The 21,890-nt window shown below is 45.4% G+C and overlaps 1 protein-coding gene across 1 annotated transcript in view; it reads left to right on the forward strand.

Moving 5' to 3' along the window:
• nubp1 (nucleotide binding protein 1 (MinD homolog, E. coli)) overlaps positions 1-21,890 on the forward strand; it is a 50,210-nt gene that overhangs the window by 10,840 nt on the left and 17,480 nt on the right. Inside the window, exons 8-9 of the mRNA XM_045715958.1 lie at positions 3,310-3,420; positions 3,873-3,975. Of these exons, the coding sequence (XP_045571914.1) occupies positions 3,310-3,420; positions 3,873-3,975 (214 nt within the window). The remainder of the gene's footprint in view (positions 1-3,309; positions 3,421-3,872; positions 3,976-21,890) is intronic.

Raw genomic sequence — 21,890 nt, forward strand, 5'->3', positions numbered from 1 at the left:
GTTATTATGACTGGGTAGTCTAAACCAGGACTTTATCCTGTCTGATTAGATAGGTTATTATGACTGGGTAGTCTAAACCAGGACTTTATCCTGTCTGATTAGATTAGGTTGTTATGACTGGGTAGTCTAAACCAGGACTTTATCCTGTCTGATTAGATTAGGTTGTTATGACTGGGTAGTCTAAACCAGAACTTTATCCTGTCTGATTAGATAGGTTGTTATGACTGGGTAGTCTAAACCAGGACTTTATCCTGTCTGATTAGATAGGTTATTATGACTGGGTAGTCTAAACCAGGACTTTATCCTGTCTGATTAGATTAGGTTGTTATGACTGGGTAGTCTAAACCAGGACTTTATCCTGTCTGATTAGATAGGTTATTTGTCACATGCACCGACTACAACAATATAGTGTAATGATGAATACAACAGGTAAATGCTGACTTTACAAGCCCTTAATCAACAAATGCCGTTTTAAGAAAATACCTTTAAAAAAAGTAAGCGATAAGAATAACAAATAATTAAAGAGCAGCAGTAAATAACAATAGCGGGGCTATATACAGGGGGTACCGGTACATGTAGGTAGAGTTAAAGTCCATATGCATAGATTATGAACAGAGAGTAACAGCAGCGTAGGAGGGTGGGCGCAAATAGTCTGGGTAGCCATTTGATTAAATGTTCAGGAATCTTATGGCTTGGGGGGGTAGAAGCTGTTTAGAAGCCTCTTGGACCTAGATTTGGCGCTCCAGTACCGCTTGCCGTGTGGTAGCAGGGAGAACAGTCTATGACTTCGGTGGCTGGAGTCTTTGACCATTTTTAGGGCCTTTCTCTGACACCGCCTTGTATAGAGTTCCTGGATGGCAGGAAGCTTGACCCTGGTGATGTACTGGGCAGTACGCACTACCCTCTGTAGTGCCTTACGGTCGCATGCCAAGCATTTGTCATACCAGGCGGTGATGCAACCCGTCATGATGCTCTCGATGGTGCAGCTGTAGAACCTTTTGAGGATCAGAGGACCCGTGCCAAATCTTTTCAGTCTCCTGAGGGGTATAGGTTTTGTCGTGCCCTCTTCACGATTATCTTGGTGTGCTTGGACCATGTTAGTTTGTTGGTGATGTGGACACCAAGGAACTTGAAGTTCTCAACCTGCTCCACTACAGCCCCGTCGATGAGAATGGGGGCGTTCTCGGTCCTCCTTTTCCTGTGGTGCACAATCATCTCCTTTGTCTCGATCACGTTGAGGGAGAGGTTGTTGTCCTGGCACCACACGGTCAGGTCTCTGACCTCCTCCCTATAGGCTGTCTTGTCGGTGATCAGGCCTACCACTGTTGTGTCGTCAGCAAACTTAATGATGGTGTTGGAGTCGTGCCTGGCCGTGGAGTCATGAGTGAACAGGGAGTACAGGAGGGGACTGAGCACGCACCCCTGAGGGGCCCCCGTGTTGAGGATCAGCATGGAGGATGTGTTGTTACCTACCCTCACCACCTGGGGACGGCCCGTCAGGAAGTCCAGGATCCAGTTGCAGAGGGAGGTGTTTAGTCCCAGGATCCTTAGCTTAGTGATGAGCTTTGTGGGTACTATGGTGTTGAACGCTGAGCTGTAGTCAATGAACAGCATTCTCACATAGGTGTTCCTTTTGTCCAGGTGGGAAAGGGCAGTGTGGAGTGGCAATAGAGAGACTGCATCATCTGTGGATCTGTTTGGGCGGTATGCAAATTGGATTGGGTCTAGGGTTTCTGGGATAATGGTGTTGATGTGAGCCATGACCAGCCTTTCAAAGCACTTCATGGCTACAGATGTGAGTGCTACGGGTCGGTAGTCATTTAGGCAGGTTACCTTAGTGTTCTTGGGCACAGGGACTATGGTGGTCTGCTTGAAACATGTTGGTGTTACAGACTCAGACAGGGAGAGGTTGAAAATATCAGTGAAGACACTTGCCAGTTGGTTAACGCATGCCCGGAGTACACATCCTGGTAATCCGTCTGGCCCTGTGGCCTTGTGAATGTTGACCTGTTTATAGGGTGATCACACAGTCATCCGGAACAGCTGATGCTCTCATGCATGTTTCAGTGTTACTTGCCTCAAATCGAGCATAGAAGTTATTTACCTCGTCTGGTAGGCTCGTGTCACTGGGCAGCTCTCGGCTGTGCTGCCCTTTGTAGTCTGTAATGGTTTGCAAGGCCTGCCACACCCGACGAGCGTCAGAGCAGGTGTAGTATGATTCGATCTTAGTCCTGTATTGACGCTTTGCCTGTTTGATGGTTCGTCGGAGGGTATGGCAGGGTAGTTTAACCAGGACTTTAGCCTGTCTGGTTAGATGGGTGGAGGTATGGCAGGGTAGTTTAACCAGGACTTTAGCCTGTCTGGTTAGATGGGTGGAGTTATGGCAGGGTAGTTTAACCAGGACTTTAGCCTGTCTGGTTATATGGGTGGAGTTATGGCAGGGGAGTTTAACCAGGACTTTAGCCTGTCTGGTTAGATGGGTGGAGGTATGGCAGGGTAGTTTAACCAGGACTTTAGCCTGTCTGGTTAGATGGGTGGAGTTATGGCAGGGTAGTTTAACCAGGACTTTAGCCTGTCTGGTTAGATGGGTGGAGTTATGGCAGGGTAGTTTAACCAGGACTTTAGCCTGTCTGGTTAGATGGGTGGAGTTATGGCAGGGGAGTTTAACCAGGACTTTAGCCTGTCTGGTTAGATGGGTGGAGTTATGGCAGGGTAGTTTAACCAGGACTTTAGCCTGTCTGGTTAGATGGGTGGAGTTATGGCAGGGTAGTTTAACCAGGACTTTAGCCTGTCTGGTTAGATGGGTGGAGTTATGGCAGGGTAGTTTAACCAGGACTTTAGCCTGTCTGGTTAGATGGGTGGAGTTATGGCAGGGGAGTTTAACCAGGACTTTAGCCTGTCTGGTTAGATGGGTGGAGTTATGGCAGGGTAGTTTAACCAGGACTTTAGCCTGTCTGGTTAGATGGGTGGAGTTATGGCAGGGTAGTTTAACCAGGACTTTAGCCTGGGTTATGGTGCCTGATTACAACAAACCCTCCTCCCTCCATGTCTCTCACCCCTCCTCCTTCCCATCTCTCTCACCCCTCCTCCCTCTTTCTCTCTCACCCCTCCTCCCTCCCTCTCTCTTTCACCCTTCCTCCCTCCATGTCTCTCACCCCTCCATGTCTCTCACCCCTCCATGTCTCTCACCCCTCCATGTCTCTCACCCCTCCTCTCTCTCTCTCTCTCACCCCTCCATGTCTCTCACCCCTCCATGTCTCTCACCCCTCCATGTCTCTCACCCCTCCTCCCCCCTCTTTGCCTCTCCAGGAGGTTTCTCTTCAGGATGTAAGAAAGGAGATCAGGTTCTGTCAGAAGGTCCAGCTGCCCATCATAGGAGTGGTGGAGAACATGAGTGGATTTGTCTGTCCCAAATGCAAGGTATTTATTTATTTACTTATATATATATACACACACACACACACACACACACACACACATGAATGCATGGCACACACAATGTGTAACTTTCTCTCATAAAGACCGACATCATTCATTGGCATGATGTGTAACTCTTTCTCTTCCTTGTATTTCTCCCCCATCTCTCCCCCTCTCTCTCTCCCCCTCCTCCCCTCTCTCTTCCCCTCCCCCCTCTCTCTCTTCCCCTCCCCCCTCTCTCTCTTCCCCTCCCCCCTCTCTCTCTTCCCCTCCTTCCCTCTCTCTCTCTCTCTTCCCCTCCTTCCCTCTCTCTCTCTCTCTCTCTCTCTCTTCCCCTCCTCCCTCCCCTCTCTCTCTTCCCCTCCCCCCTCTCTCTCTCCCCGCTTCCCTCTCTCTTCCCCTCCTTCCCTCTCTCTCTCTTCCCCCCCTTCCCTCTCTCTCTTCCCCTCTTCAAGAACACGTCTCAGATTTTCCCCCCCACCACGGGAGGAGCAGAGAGGATGTGTGAAGAGATGAACCTTACGCTGTTAGGACGAGTCCCACTGGACCCCAGGATAGGTACTGGACTACAGATAGCTGTGTTAGTACCAGTCCTACTGGACCCCAGGATAGGTACTGGACTACAGATAGCTGTGTTAGTACCAGTCCTACTGGACCCCAGGATAGGTACTGGACTACAGATAGCTGTGTTAGTACCAGTCCTACTGGACCCCAGGATAGGTACTGGACTACAGATAGCTGTGTTAGTACCAGTCCTACTGGACCCCAGGATAGGTACTGGACTACAGATAGCTGTGTTAGTACCAGTCCTACTGGACCCCAGGATAGGTACTGGACTACAGATAGCTGTGTTAGTACCAGTCCTACTGGACCCCAGGATAGGTACTGGACTACAGATAGCTGTGTTAGTACCAGTCCTACTGGACCCCAGGATAGGTACTGGACTACAGATAGCTGTGTTTGGACCAGTCCTACTGGACCCCAGGATAGGTACTGGACTACAGATAGCTGTGTTAGTACCAGTCCTACTGGACCCCAGGATAGGTACTGGACTACAGATAGCTGTGTTAGTACCAGTCCTACTGGACCCCAGGATAGGTACTGGACTACAGATAGCTGTGTTTGGACCAGTCCTACTGGACCCCAGGATAGGTACTGGACTACAGATAGCTGTGTTTGGACCAGTCCTACTGGACCCCAGGATAGGTACTGGACTGGGGATAGCTGTGTTAGTACCAGTCCTACTAGACCCCAGGACAGATACTGGACTACAGATAACTGTGTTTGGACCAGTCCTACTGGACCCCAGGATAGGTACTGGACTACAGATAGCTGTGTTAGTACCAGTCCTACTGGACCCCAGGATAGGTACTGGACTACAGATAGCTGTGTTAGTACCAGTCCTACTGGACCCCAGGATAGGTACTGGACTACAGATAGCTGTGTTAGTACCAGTCCTACTGGACCCCAGGATAGGTACTGGACTGGGGATAGCTGTGTTAGTACCAGTCCTACTGGACCCCAGGATAGGTACTGGACTACAGATAGCTGTGTTAGTACCAGTCCTACTGGACCCCAGGATAGGTACTGGACTACAGATAGCTGTGTTTGGACCAGTCCTACTGGACCCCAGGATAGGTACTGGACTACAGATAGCTGTGTTTGGACCAGTCCTACTGGACCCCAGGATAGGTACTGGACTACAGATAGCTGTGGGTCTACAGCTCAGTCTACAGTAAGTCAGGTCTATAGATCCACACCACAGCTATGCAGTAAGTCAGGTCTATAGATCAACACCACAGCTATGCAGTAAGTCAGGTCTATAGATCAACACCACAGCTATGCAGTAAGTCGGGTCTATAGATCCACAGCTATGCAGTAAGTCAGGTCTATAGATCCACAGCTATGCAGTAAGTCAGGTCTATAGATCCACAGCTATGCAGTAAGTCAGGTCTATAGATCCACAGCTATGCAGTAAGTCAGGTCTATAGATCCACACCACAGCTATGCAGTAAGTCAGGTCTATAGATCCACACCACAGCTATGCAGTAAGTCAGGTCTATAGATCCACAGCTATGCAGTAAGTCAGGTCTATAGATCAACACCACAGCTATGCAGTAAGTCAGGTCTATAGATCCACACCACAGCTATGCAGTAAGTCAGGTCTATAGATCAACACCACAGCCATGCAGTAAGTCAGGTCTATAGATCCACAGCTATGCAGTAAGTCAGGTCTATAGATCCACACCACAGCTATGCAGTAAGTCAGGTCTATAGATCCACACCACAGCTATGCAGTAAGTCAGGTCTATAGATCAACACCACAGCTATGCAGTAAGTCAGGTCTATAGATCCACAGCTATGCAGTAAGTCAGGTCTATAGATCCACAGCTATGCAGTAAGTCAGGTCTATAGATCCACAGCTATGCAGTAAGTCAGGTCTATAGATCCACACCACAGCTATGCAGTAAGTCAGGTCTATAGATCAACACCACAGCTATGCAGTAAGTCAGGTCTATAGATCAACACCACAGCCATGCAGTAAGTCAGGTCTATAGATCAACACCACAGCTATGCAGTAAGTCAGGTCTATAGATCAACACCACAGCTATGCAGTAAGTCAGGTCTATAGATCAACACCACAGCTATGCAGTAAGTCAGGTCTATAGATCAACACCACAGCTATGCAGTAAGTCAGGTCTATAGATCAACACCACAGCTATGCAGTAAGTCAGGTCTATAGATCCACAGCTATGCAGTAAGTCAGGTCTATAGATCTACAGCTATGCAGTAAGTCAGGTCTATAGATCCACAGCTATGCTGTAAGTCAGGTCTATAGATCCACAGCTATGCAGTAAGTCAGGTCTATAGATCTACAGCTATGCAGTAAGTCAGGTCTATAGATCTACAGCTATGCAGTAAGTCAGGTCTATAGATCTACAGCTATGCAGTAAGTCAGGTCTATAGATCCACAGCTATGCAGTAAGTCAGGTCTATAGATCCACAGCTATGTAGTAAGTCAGGTCTATAGATCCACACCACAGTTATGCAGTAAGTCAGGTCTATAGATCAACACCACAGCTATGCAGTAAGTCAGGTCTATAGATCAACACCACAGCTATGCAGTAAGTCAGGTCTATAGATCCACAGCTATGCAGTAAGTCAGGTCTATAGATCCACAGCTATGCAGTAAGTCAGGTCTATAGATCCACAGCTATGCAGTAAGTCAGGTCTATAGATCCACACCACAGCTATGCAGTAAGTCAGGTCTATAGATCCACACCACAGCTATGCAGTAAGTCAGGTCTATAGATCAACACCACAGCTATGCAGTAAGTCAGGTCTATAGATCAACACCACAGCTATGCAGTAAGTCAGGTCTATAGATCCACACCACAGCTATGCAGTAAGTCAGGTCTATAGATCCACAGCTATGCAGTAAGTCAGGTCTATAGATCCACAGCTATGGAGTAAGTCAGGTCTATAGATCCACAGCTATGGAGTAAGTCAGGTCTATAGATCCACAGCTATGCAGTAAGTCAGGTCTATAGATCCACAGCTATGCAGTAAGTCAGGTCTATAGATCCACAGCTATGCAGTAAGTCAGGTCTATAGATCCACACCACAGCTATGCAGTAAGTCAGGTCTATAGATCCACACCACAGCTATGCAGTAAGTCAGGTCTATAGATCCACACCACAGCTATGCAGTAAGTCAGGTCTATAGATCCACACCACAGCTATGCAGTAAGTCAGGTCTATAGATCCACACCACAGATATGCAGTAAGTCAGGTCTATAGATCCACACCACAGCTATGCAGTAAGTCAGGTCTATAGATCAACACCACAGCTATGCAGTAAGTCAGGTCTATAGATCAACACCACAGCTATGCAGTAAGTCAGGTCTATAGATCCACAGCTATGCAGTAAGTCAGGTCTATAGATCCACAGCTATGCAGTAAGTCAGGTCTATAGATCCACACCACAGCTATGCAGTAAGTCAGGTCTATAGATCCACAGCTATGCAGTAAGTCAGGTCTATAGATCAACACCACAGCTATGCAGTAAGTCAGGTCTATAGATCCACACCACAGCTATGCAGTAAGTCAGGTCTATAGATCAACACCACAGCCATGCAGTAAGTCAGGTCTATAGATCAACACCACAGCTATGCAGTAAGTCAGGTCTATAGATCAACACCACAGCTATGCAGTAAGTCAGGTCTATAGATCAACACCACAGCTATGCAGTAAGTCAGGTCTATAGATCAACACCATAGCTATGCAGTAAGTCAGGTCTATAGATCAACACCACAGCTATGCAGTAAGTCAGGTCTATAGATCAACACCACAGCTATGCAGTAAGTCAGGTCTATAGATCAACACCACAGCTATGCAGTAAGTCAGGTCTATAGATCCACAGCTATGCAGTAAGTCAGGTCTATAGATCCACAGCTATGCAGTAAGTCAGGTCTATAGATCCACAGCTATGCAGTAAGTCAGGTCTATAGATCCACACCACAGCTATGCAGTAAGTCAGGTCTATAGATCAACACCACAGCTATGCAGTAAGTCAGGTCTATAGATCAACACCACAGCTATGCAGTAAGTCAGGTCTATAGATCCACAGCTATGCAGTAAGTCAGGTCTATAGATCCACACCACAGCTATGCAGTAAGTCAGGTCTATAGATCAACACCACAGCCATGCAGTAAGTCAGGTCTATAGATCAACACCACAGCTATGCAGTAAGTCAGGTCTATAGATCAACACCACAGCTATGCAGTAAGTCAGGTCTATAGATCAACACCACAGCTATGCAGTAAGTCAGGTCTATAGATCAACACCACAGCTATGCAGTAAGTCAGGTCTATAGATCAACACCACAGCTATGCAGTAAGTCAGGTCTATAGATCCACACCACAGCTATGCAGTATGTCAGGTCTATAGATCCACACCACAGCTATGCAGTAAGTCAGGTCTATAGATCCACAGCTATGCAGTAAGTCAGGTCTATAGATCCACAGCTATGCAGTAAGTCAGGTCTATAGATCCACACCACAGCTATGCAGTAAGTCAGGTCTATAGATCCACACCACAGCTATGCAGTAAGTCAGGTCTATAGATCCACACCACAGCTATGCAGTAAGTCAGGTCTATAGATCCACAGCTATGCAGTAAGTCAGGTCTATAGATCCACACCACAGCTATGCAGTAAGTCAGGTCTATAGATCAACACCACAGCTATGCAGTAAGTCAGGTCTATAGATCCACAGCTATGCAGTAAGTCAGGTCTATAGATCAACACCACAGCTATGCAGTAAGTCAGGTCTATAGATCCACAGCTATGCAGTAAGTCAGGTCTATAGATCAACACCACAGCTATGCAGTAAGTCAGGTCTATAGATCAACACCACAGCTATGCAGTAAGTCAGGTCTATAGATCAACACCACAGCTATGCAGTAAGTCAGGTCTATAGATCAACACCACAGCTATGCAGTAAGTCAGGTCTATAGATCTACAGCTATGCAGTAAGTCAGGTCTATAGATCCACAGCTATGCTGTAAGTCAGGTCTATAGATCCACAGCTATGCAGTAAGTCAGGTCTATAGATCTACAGCTATGCAGTAAGTCAGGTCTATAGATCTACAGCTATGCAGTAAGTCAGGTCTATAGATCTACAGCTATGCAGTAAGTCAGGTCTATAGATCCACAGCTATGCAGTAAGTCAGGTCTATAGATCCACAGCTATGTAGTAAGTCAGGTCTATAGATCCACACCACAGTTATGCAGTAAGTCAGGTCTATAGATCAACACCACAGCTATGCAGTAAGTCAGGTCTATAGATCAACACCACAGCTATGCAGTAAGTCAGGTCTATAGATCCACAGCTATGCAGTAAGTCAGGTCTATAGATCCACAGCTATGCAGTAAGTCAGGTCTATAGATCCACAGCTATGCAGTAAGTCAGGTCTATAGATCCACACCACAGCTATGCAGTAAGTCAGGTCTATAGATCCACACCACAGCTATGCAGTAAGTCAGGTCTATAGATCAACACCACAGCTATGCAGTAAGTCAGGTCTATAGATCAACACCACAGCTATGCAGTAAGTCAGGTCTATAGATCCACACCACAGCTATGCAGTAAGTCAGGTCTATAGATCCACAGCTATGCAGTAAGTCAGGTCTATAGATCCACAGCTATGGAGTAAGTCAGGTCTATAGATCCACAGCTATGGAGTAAGTCAGGTCTATAGATCCACAGCTATGCAGTAAGTCAGGTCTATAGATCCACAGCTATGCAGTAAGTCAGGTCTATAGATCCACAGCTATGCAGTAAGTCAGGTCTATAGATCCACACCACAGCTATGCAGTAAGTCAGGTCTATAGATCCACACCACAGCTATGCAGTAAGTCAGGTCTATAGATCCACACCACAGCTATGCAGTAAGTCAGGTCTATAGATCCACACCACAGCTATGCAGTAAGTCAGGTCTATAGATCCACACCACAGCTATGCAGTAAGTCAGGTCTATAGATCCACACCACAGCTATGCAGTAAGTCAGGTCTATAGATCAACACCACAGCTATGCAGTAAGTCAGGTCTATAGATCAACACCACAGCTATGCAGTAAGTCAGGTCTATAGATCCACAGCTATGCAGTAAGTCAGGTCTATAGATCCACAGCTATGCAGTAAGTCAGGTCTATAGATCCACACCACAGCTATGCAGTAAGTCAGGTCTATAGATCCACACCACAGCTATGCAGTAAGTCAGGTCTATAGATCAACACCACAGCTATGCAGTAAGTCAGGTCTATAGATCCACAGCTATGCAGTAAGTCAGGTCTATAGAGCCACAGCTATGCAGTAAGTCAGGTCTATAGATCCACACCACAGCTATGCAGTAAGTCAGGTCTATAGATCAACACCACAGCTATGCAGTAAGTCAGGTCTATAGATCAACACCACAGCCATGCAGTAAGTCAGGTCTATAGATCAACACCACAGCTATGCAGTAAGTCAGGTCTATAGATCAACACCACAGCTATGCAGTAAGTCAGGTCTATAGATCAACACCACAGCTATGCAGTAAGTCAGGTCTATAGATCAACACCACAGCTATGCAGTAAGTCAGGTCTATAGATCCACACCACAGCTATGCAGTAAGTCAGGTCTATAGATCCACACCACAGCTATGCAGTAAGTCAGGTCTATAGATCAACACCACAGCTATGCAGTAAGTCAGGTCTATAGATCAACACCACAGCTATGCAGTAAGTCAGGTCTATAGATCCACAGCTATGCAGTAAGTCAGGTCTATAGATCCACAGCTATGCAGTAAGTCAGGTCTATAGATCCACACCACAGCTATGCAGTAAGTCAGATCTATAGATCCACACCACAGCTATGCAGTAAGTCAGGTCTATAGATCAACACCACAGCTATGCAGTAAGTCAGGTCTATAGATCCACACCACAGCTATGCAGTAAGTCAGGTCTATAGATCAACACCACAGCCATGCAGTAAGTCAGGTCTATAGATCAACACCACAGCTATGCAGTAAGTCGGGTCTATAGATCAACACCACAGCTATGCAGTAAGTCAGGTCTATAGATCAACACCACAGCTATGCAGTAAGTCAGGTCTATAGATCAACACCATAGCTATGCAGTAAGTCAGGTCTATAGATCAACACCACAGCTATGCAGTAAGTCAGGTCTATAGATCAACACCAAAGCTATGCAGTAAGTCAGGTCTATAGATCAACACCACAGCTATGCAGTAAGTCAGGTCTATAGATCCACAGCTATGCAGTAAGTCAGGTCTATAGATCAACACCACAGCTATGCAGTAAGTCAGGTCTATAGATCCACAGCTATGCAGTAAGTCAGGTCTATAGATCCACAGCTATGCAGTAAGTCAGGTCTATAGATCCACACCACAGCTATGCAGTAAGTCAGGTCTATAGATCCACACCACAGCTATGCAGTAAGTCAGGTCTATAGATCAACACCACAGCTATGCAGTAAGTCAGGTCTATAGATCCACAGCTATGCAGTAAGTCAGGTCTATAGAGCCACAGCTATGCAGTAAGTCAGGTCTATAGATCCACACCACAGCTATGCAGTAAGTCAGGTCTATAGATCAACACCACAGCTATGCAGTAAGTCAGGTCTATAGATCAACACCACAGCCATGCAGTAAGTCAGGTCTATAGATCAACACCACAGCTATGCAGTAAGTCAGGTCTATAGATCAACACCACAGCTATGCAGTAAGTCAGGTCTATAGATCAACACCACAGCTATGCAGTAAGTCAGGTCTATAGATCAACACCACAGCTATGCAGTAAGTCAGGTCTATAGATCAACACCACAGCTATGCAGTAAGTCAGGTCTATAGATCAACACCACAGCTATGCAGTAAGTCAGGTCTATAGATCCACACCACAGCTATGCAGTATGTCAGGTCTATAGATCCACACCACAGCTATGCAGTAAGTCAGGTCTATAGATCCACAGCTATGCAGTAAGTCAGGTCTATAGATCCACACCACAGCTATGCAGTAAGTCAGGTCTATAGATCCACACCACAGCTATGCAGTAAGTCAGGTCTATAGATCCACACCACAGCTATGCAGTAAGTCAGGTCTATAGATCCACCGCTATGCAGTAAGTCAGTTCTATAGATCCACAGCTATGCAGTAAGTCAGGTCTATAGATCCACACCACAGCTATGCAGTAAGTCAGGTCTATAGATCAACACCACAGCTATGCAGTAAGTCAGGTCTATAGATCCACAGCTATGCAGTAAGTCAGGTCTATAGATCTACAGCTATGCAGTAAGTCAGGTCTATAGATCCACAGCTATGCAGTAAGTCAGGTCTATAGATCCACAGCTATGCAGTAAGTCAGGTCTATATATCTACAGCTATGCAGTAAGTCAGGTCTATAGATCTACAGCTATGCAGTAAGTCAGGTCTATAGATCTACAGCTATGCAGTAAGTCAGGTCTATAGATCCACAGCTATGCAGTAAGTCAGGTCTATAGATCCACACCACAGCTATGCAGTAAGTCAGGTCTATAGATCCACAGCTATGCAGTAAGTCAGGTCTATAGATCCACAGCTATGCAGTAAGTCAGGTCTATAAATCTACAGCTATGCAGTAAGTCAGGTCTATAGATCCACAGCTATGCAGTAAGTCAGGCCTATAGATCCACACCACAGCTATGCAGTAAGTCAGGTCTATAGATCCACACCACAGCTATGCAGTAAGTCAGGTCTATAGATCAACACCACAGCTATGCAGTAAGTCAGGTCTATAGATCCACAGCTATGCAGTAAGTCAGGTCTATAGATCAACACCACAGCTATGCAGTAAGTCAGGTCTATAGATCCACAGCTATGCAGTAAGTCAGGTCTATAGATCCACAGCTATGCAGTAAGTCAGGTCTATAGATCCACAGCTATGCAGTAAGTCAGGTCTATAGATCCACACCACAGCTATGCAGTAAGTCAGGTCTATAGATCCACACCACAGCTATGCAGTAAGTCAGGTCTATAGATCCACACCACAGCTATGCAGTAAGTCAGGTCTATAGATCCACACCACAGCTATGCAGTAAGTCAGGTCTATAGATCAACACCACAGCTATGCAGTAAGTCAGGTCTATAGATCCACACCACAGCTATGCAGTAAGTCAGGTCTATAGATCCACACCACAGCTATGCAGTAAGTCAGGTCTATAGATCCACACCACAGCTATGCAGTAAGTCAGGTCTATAGATCCACAGCTATGCAGTAAGTCAGGTCTATAGATCCACAGCTATGCAGTAAGTCAGGTCTATAGATCCACAGCTATGCTGTAAGTCAGGTCTATAGATCCACAGCTATGCAGTAAGTCAGGTCTATAGATCTACAGCTATGCAGTAAGTCAGGTCTATAGATCTACAGCTATGCAGTAAGTCAGGTCTATAGATCTACAGCTATGCAGTAAGTCAGGTCTATAGATCCACAGCTATGCAGTAAGTCAGGTCTATAGATCCACAGCTATGTAGTAAGTCAGGTCTATAGATCCACACCACAGTTATGCAGTAAGTCAGGTCTATAGATCAACACCACAGCTATGCAGTAAGTCAGGTCTATAGATCCACAGCTATGCAGTAAGTCAGGTCTATAGATCCACAGCTATGCAGTAAGTCAGGTCTATAGATCTACAGCTATGCAGTAAGTCAGGTCTATAGATCCACAGCTATGCAGTAAGTCAGGTCTATAGATCCACACCACAGCTATGCAGTAAGTCAGGTCTATAGATCAACACCACAGCTATGCAGTAAGTCAGGTCTATAGATCCACAGCTATGCAGTAAGTCAGGTCTATAGATCCACACCACAGCTATGCAGTAAGTCAGGTCTATAGATCCACACCACAGCTATGCAGTAAGTCAGGTCTATAGATCCACAGCTATGCAGTAAGTCAGGTCTATAGATCCACAGCTATGGAGTAAGTCAGGTCTATAGATCCACAGCTATGCAGTAAGTCAGGTCTATAGATCCACAGCTATGCAGTAAGTCAGGTCTATAGATCCACAGCTATGCAGTAAGTCAGGTCTATAGATCCACAGCTATGCAGTAAGTCAGGTCTATAGATCCACAGCTATGCAGTAAGTCAGGTCTATAGATCCACACCACAGCTATGCAGTAAGTCAGGTCTATAGATCCACACCACAGCTATGCAGTAAGTCAGGTCTATAGATCCACACCACAGCTATGCAGTAAGTCAGGTCTATAGATCCACACCACAGCTATGCAGTAAGTCAGGTCTATAGATCAACACCACAGCTATGCAGTAAGTCAGGTCTATAGATCCACACCACAGCTATGCAGTAAGTCAGGTCTATAGATCAACACCACAGCTATGCAGTAAGTCAGGTCTATAGATCAACACCACAGCTATGCAGTAAGTCAGGTCTATAGATCCACAGCTTTTCAGTAAGTCAGGTCTATAGATCCACAGCTATGCAGTAAGTCAGGTCTATAGATCCACACCACAGCTATGCAGTAAGTCAGGTCTATAGATCCACAGCTATGCAGTAAGTCAGGTCTATAGATCAACACCACAGCTATGCAGTAAGTCAGGTCTATAGATCCACACCACAGCTATGCAGTAAGTCAGGTCTATAGATCAACACCACAGCCATGCAGTAAGTCAGGTCTATAGATCAACACCACAGCTATGCAGTAAGTCAGGTCTATAGATCAACACCACAGCTATGCAGTAAGTCAGGTCTATAGATCAACACCACAGCTATGCAGTAAGTCAGGTCTATAGATCAACACCATAGCTATGCAGTAAGTCAGGTCTATAGATCAACACCACAGCTATGCAGTAAGTCAGGTCTATAGATCAACACCACAGCTATGCAGTAAGTCAGGTCCATAGATCAACACCACAGCTATGCAGTAAGTCAGGTCTATAGATCCACAGCTATGCAGTAAGTCAGGTCTATAGATCAACACCACAGCTATGCAGTAAGTCAGGTCTATAGATCCACAGCTATGCAGTAAGTCAGGTCTATAGATCCACAGCTATGCAGTAAGTCAGGTCTATAGATCCACACCACAGCTATGCAGTAAGTCAGGTCTATAGATCCACACCACAGCTATGCAGTAAGTCAGGTCTATAGATCAACACCACAGCTATGCAGTAAGTCAGGTCTATAGATCCACAGCTATGCAGTAAGTCAGGTCTATAGATCCACAGCTATGCAGTAAGTCAGGTCTATAGATCCACACCACAGCTATGCAGTAAGTCAGGTCTATAGATCAACACCACAGCCATGCAGTAAGTCAGGTCTATAGATCAACACCACAGCTATAGAGTAAGTCAGGTCTATAGATCAACACCACAGCTATGCAGTAAGTCAGGTCTATAGATCAACACCACAGCTATGCAGTAAGTCAGGTCTATAGATCAACACCACAGCTATGCAGTAAGTCAGGTCTATAGATCAACACCACAGCTATGCAGTAAGTCAGGTCTATAGATCCACACCACAGCTATGCAGTAAGTCAGGTCTATAGATCCACAGCTATGCAGTAAGTCAGGTCTATAGATCCACACCACAGCTATGCAGTAAGTCAGGTCTATAGATCCACACCACAGCTATGCAGTAAGTCAGGTCTATAGATCCACAGCTATGCAGTAAGTCAGGTCTATAGATCCACAGCTATGCAGTAAGTCAGGTCTATAGATCCACAGCTATGCAGTAAGTCAGGTCTATAGATCCACACCACAGCTATGCAGTAAGTCAGGTCTATAGATCAACACCACAGCTATGCAGTAAGTCAGGTCTATAGATCCACAGCTATGCAGTAAGTCAGGTCTATAGATCTACAGCTATGCAGTAAGTCAGGTCTATAGATCCACAGCTATGCAGTAAGTCAGGTCTATAGATCCACAGCTATGCAGTAAGTCAGGTCTATAGATCTACAGCTATGCAGTAAGTCAGGTCTATAGATCTACAGCTATGCAGTAAGTCAGGTCTACAGCTATGCAGTAAGTCAGGTCTATAGATCTACAGCTATGCAGTAAGTCAGGTCTATAGATCTACAGCTATGCAGTAAGTCAGGTCTATAGATCCACAGCTATGCAGTAAGTCAGGTCTATAGATCCACACCACAGCTATGCAGTAAGTCAGGTCTATAGATCAACACCACAGCTATGCAGTAAGTCAGGTCTATAGATCAACACCACAGCTATGCAGTAAGTCAGGTCTATAGATCAACACCACAGCTATGCAGTAAGTCAGGTCTATAGATCAACACCATAGCTATGCAGTAAGTCAGGTCTATAGATCAACACCACAGCTATGCAGTAAGTCAGGTCTATAGATCAACACCACAGCTATGCAGTAAGTCAGGTCCATAGATCAACACCACAGCTATGCAGTAAGTCAGGTCTATAGATCCACAGCTATGCAGTAAGTCAGGTCTATAGATCAACACCACAGCTATGCAGTAAGTCAGGTCTATAGATCCACAGCTATGCAGTAAGTCAGGTCTATAGATCCACAGCTATGCAGTAAGTCAGGTCTATAGATCCACACCACAGCTATGCAGTAAGTCAGGTCTATAGATCCACACCACAGCTATGCAGTAAGTCAGGTCTATAGATCAACACCACAGCCATGCAGTAAGTCAGGTCTATAGATCAACACCACAGCTATAGAGTAAGTCAGGTCTATAGATCAACACCACAGCTATGCAGTAAGTCAGGTCTATAGATCAACACCACAGCTATGCAGTAAGTCAGGTCTATAGATCAACACCACAGCTATGCAGTAAGTCAGGTCTATAGATCAACACCACAGCTATGCAGTAAGTCAGGTCTATAGATCCACACCACAGCTATGCAGTAAGTCAGGTCTATAGATCCACAGCTATGCAGTAAGTCAGGTCTATAGATCCACACCACAGCTATGCAGTAAGTCAGGTCTATAGATCCACACCACAGCTATGCAGTAAGTCAGGTCTATAGATCCACAGCTATGCAGTAAGTCAGGTCTATAGATCCACAGCTATGCAGTAAGTCAGGTCTATAGATCCACAGCTATGCAGTAAGTCAGGTCTATAGATCAACACCACAGCTATGCAGTAAGTCAGGTCTATAGATCCACAGCTATGCAGTAAGTCAGGTCTATAGATCCACAGCTATGCAGTAAGTCAGGTCTATAGATCCACACCACAGCTATGCAGTAAGTCAGGTCTATAGATCCACACCACAGCTATGCAGTAAGTCAGGTCTATAGATCAACACCACAGCCATGCAGTAAGTCAGGTCTATAGATCAACACCACAGCTATAGAGTAAGTCAGGTCTATAGATCAACACCACAGCTATGCAGTAAGTCAGGTCTATAGATCAACACCACAGCTATGCAGTAAGTCAGGTCTATAGATCAACACCACAGCTATGCAGTAAGTCAGGTCTATAGATCAACACCACAGCTATGCAGTAAGTCAGGTCTATAGATCCACACCACAGCTATGCAGTAAGTCAGGTCTATAGATCCACAGCTATGCAGTAAGTCAGGTCTATAGATCCACACCACAGCTATGCAGTAAGTCAGGTCTATAGATCCACACCACAGCTATGCAGTAAGTCAGGTCTATAGATCCACAGCTATGCAGTAAGTCAGGTCTATAGATCCACACCACAGCTATGCAGTAAGTCAGGTCTATAGATCAACACCACAGCTATGCAGTAAGTCAGGTCTATAGATCCACAGCTATGCAGTAAGTCAGGTCTATAGATCTACAGCTATGCAGTAAGTCAGGTCTATAGATCCACAGCTATGCAGTAAGTCAGGTCTATAGATCCACAGCTATGCAGTAAGTCAGGTCTATAGATCTACAGCTATGCAGTAAGTCAGGTCTATAGATCTACAGCTATGCAGTAAGTCAGGTCTACAGCTATGCAGTAAGTCAGGTCTATAGATCTACAGCTATGCAGTAAGTCAGGTCTATAGATCTACAGCTATGCAGTAAGTCAGGTCTATAGATCCACAGCTATGCAGTAAGTCAGGTCTATAGATCCACACCACAGCTATGCAGTAAGTCAGGTCTATAGATCCACACCACAGCTATGCAGTAAGTCAGGTCTATAGATCAACACCACAGCTATGCAGTAAGTCAGGTCTATAGATCCACAGCTATGCAGTAAGTCAGGTCTATAGATCAACACCACAGCTATGCAGTAAGTCAGGTCTATAGATCCACACCACAGCTATGCAGTAAGTCAGGTCTATAGATCCACAGCTATGCAGTAAGTCAGGTCTATAGATCCACAGCTATGCAGTAAGTCAGGTCTATAGATCCACAGCTATGCAGTAAGTCAGGTCTATAGATCCACAGATATGCAGTAAGTCAGGTCTATAGATCTACAGCTATGCAGTAAGTCAGGTCTATAGATCCACAGCTCTGCAGTAAGTCAGGTCTATAGATCAGCACCACAGCTATGCAGTAAGTCAGGTCTATAGATCCACAGCTATGCAGTAAGTCAGGTCTATAGATCCACAGCTATGGAGTAAGTCAGGTCTATAGATCCACAGCTATGCAGTAAGTCAGGTCTATAGATCCACAGCTATGTAGTAAGTCAGGTCTATAGATCCACAGCTATGCAGTAAGTCAGGTCTATAGAGCCACACCACAGCTATGCAGTAAGTCAGGTCTATAGAGCCACACCACAGCTATGCAGTAAGTCAGGTCTATAGATCCACACCACAGCTATGCAGTAAGTCAGGTCTATAGATCCACACCACAGCTATGCAGTAAGTCAGGTCTATAGATCAACACCACAGCTATGCAGTAAGTCAGGTCTATAGATCCACACCACAGCTATGCAGTAAGTCAGGTCTTTAGATCCACACCACAGCTATGCAGTAAGTCAGGTCTATAGATCCACACCACAGCTATGCAGTAAGTCAGGTCTATAGATCCACACCACAGCTATGCAGTAAGTCAGGTCTATAGATCCACACCACAGCTATGCAGTAAGTCAGGTCTATAGATCCACAGCTATGCAGTAAGTCAGGTCTATAGATCCACAGCTATGCAGTAAGTCAGGTCTATAGATCCACAGCTATGCAGTAAGTCAGGTCTATAGATCAACACCACAGCTATGCAGTAAGTCAGGTCTATAGATCCACACCACAGCTATGCAGTAAGTCAGGTCTATAGATCCACAGCTATGCAGTAAGTCAGGTCTATAGATCCACAGCTATGCAGTAAGTCAGGTCTATAGATCCACACCACAGCTATGCAGTAAGTCAGGTCTATAGATCCACACCACAGCTATGCAGTAAGTCAGGTCTATAGATCCACACCACAGCTATGCAGTAAGTCAGGTCTATAGATCCACACCACAGCTATGCAGTAAGTCAGGTCTATAGATCAACACCACAGCTATGCAGTAAGTCAGGTCTATAGATCAACACCACAGCTATGCAGTAAGTCAGGTCTATAGATCAACACCATAGCTATGCAGTAAGTCAGGTCTATAGATCAACACCACAGCTATGCAGTAAGTCAGGTCTATAGATCAACACCACAGCTATGCAGTAAGTCAGGTCCATAGATCAACACCACAGCTATGCAGTAAGTCAGGTCTATAGATCCACAGCTATGCAGTAAGTCAGGTCTATAGATCAACACCACAGCTATGCAGTAAGTCAGGTCTATAGATCCACAGCTATGCAGTAAGTCAGGTCTATAGATCCACAGCTATGCAGTAAGTCAGGTCTATAGATCCACACCACAGCTATGCAGTAAGTCAGGTCTATAGATCCACACCACAGCTATGCAGTAAGTCAGGTCTATAGATCAACACCACAGCCATGCAGTAAGTCAGGTCTATAGATCAACACCACAGCTATAGAGTAAGTCAGGTCTATAGATCAACACCACAGCTATGCAGTAAGTCAGGTCTATAGATCAACACCACAGCTATGCAGTAAGTCAGGTCTATAGATCAACACCACAGCTATGCAGTAAGTCAGGTCTATAGATCAACACCACAGCTATGCAGTAAGTCAGGTCTATAGATCCACACCACAGCTATGCAGTAAGTCAGGTCTATAGATCCACAGCTATGCAGTAAGTCAGGTCTATAGATCCACACCACAGCTATGCAGTAAGTCAGGTCTATAGATCCACACCACAGCTATGCAGTAAGTCAGGTCTATAGATCCACAGCTATGCAGTAAGTCAGGTCTATAGATCCACAGCTATGCAGTAAGTCAGGTCTATAGATCCACAGCTATGCAGTAAGTCAGGTCTATAGATCCACACCACAGCTATGCAGTAAGTCAGGTCTATAGATCAACACCACAGCTATGCAGTAAGTCAGGTCTATAGATCCACAGCTATGCAGTAAGTCAGGTCTATAGATCTACAGCTATGCAGTAAGTCAGGTCTATAGATCCACAGCTATGCAGTAAGTCAGGTCTATAGATCCACAGCTATGCAGTAAGTCAGGTCTATAGATCTACAGCTATGCAGTAAGTCAGGTCTATAGATCTACAGCTATGCAGTAAGTCAGGTCTACAGCTATGCAGTAAGTCAGGTCTATAGATCTACAGCTATGCAGTAAGTCAGGTCTATAGATCTACAGCTATGCAGTAAGTCAGGTCTATAGATCCACAGCTATGCAGTAAGTCAGGTCTATAGATCCACACCACAGCTATGCAGTAAGTCAGGTCTATAGATCCACACCACAGCTATGCAGTAAGTCAGGTCTATAGATCAACACCACAGCTATGCAGTAAGTCAGGTCTATAGATCCACAGCTATGCAGTAAGTCAGGTCTATAGATCAACACCACAGCTATGCAGTAAGTCAGGTCTATAGATCCACACCACAGCTATGCAGTAAGTCAGGTCTATAGATCCACAGCTATGCAGTAAGTCAGGTCTATAGATCCACAGCTATGCAGTAAGTCAGGTCTATAGATCCACACCACAGCTATGCAGTAAGTCAGGTCTATAGATCCACAGATATGCAGTAAGTCAGGTCTATAGATCTACAGCTATGCAGTAAGTCAGGTCTATAGATCCACAGCTCTGCAGTAAGTCAGGTCTATAGATCAGCACCACAGCTATGCAGTAAGTCAGGTCTATAGATCCACAGCTATGCAGTAAGTCAGGTCTATAGATCCACAGCTATGGAGTAAGTCAGGTCTATAGATCCACAGCTATGCAGTAAGTCAGGTCTATAGATCCACAGCTATGTAGTAAGTCAGGTCTATAGATCCACAGCTATGCAGTAAGTCAGGTCTATAGAGCCACACCACAGCTATGCAGTAAGTCAGGTCTATAGAGCCACACCACAGCTATGCAGTAAGTCAGGTCTATAGAGCCACACCACAGCTATGCAGTAAGTCAGGTCTATAGATCCACACCACAGCTATGCAGTAAGTCAGGTCTATAGATCAACACCACAGCTATGCAGTAAGTCAGGTCTATAGATCCACACCACAGCTATGCAGTAAGTCAGGTCTATAGATCCACACCACAGCTATGCAGTAAGTCAGGTCTATAGATCCACACCACAGCTATGCAGTAAGTCAGGTCTATAGATCCACACCACAGCTATGCAGTAAGTCAGGTCTATAGATCCACACCACAGCTATGCAGTAAGTCAGGTCTATAGATCCACAGCTATGCAGTAAGTCAGGTCTATAGATCCACAGCTATGCAGTAAGTCAGGTCTATAGATCCACAGCTATGCAGTAAGTCAGGTCTATAGATCAACACCACAGCTATGCAGTAAGTCAGGTCTATAGATCCACACCACAGCTATGCAGTAAGTCAGGTCTATAGATCCACAGCTATGCAGTAAGTCAGGTCTATAGATCCACAGCTATGCAGTAAGTCAGGTCTATAGATCCACACCACAGCTATGCAGT

Source organism: Salmo salar, chromosome ssa03 (assembly GCF_905237065.1).
Source record: "Salmo salar chromosome ssa03, Ssal_v3.1, whole genome shotgun sequence".
In the NCBI taxonomy this organism is placed as follows: Eukaryota; Metazoa; Chordata; class Actinopteri; order Salmoniformes; family Salmonidae; genus Salmo; species Salmo salar.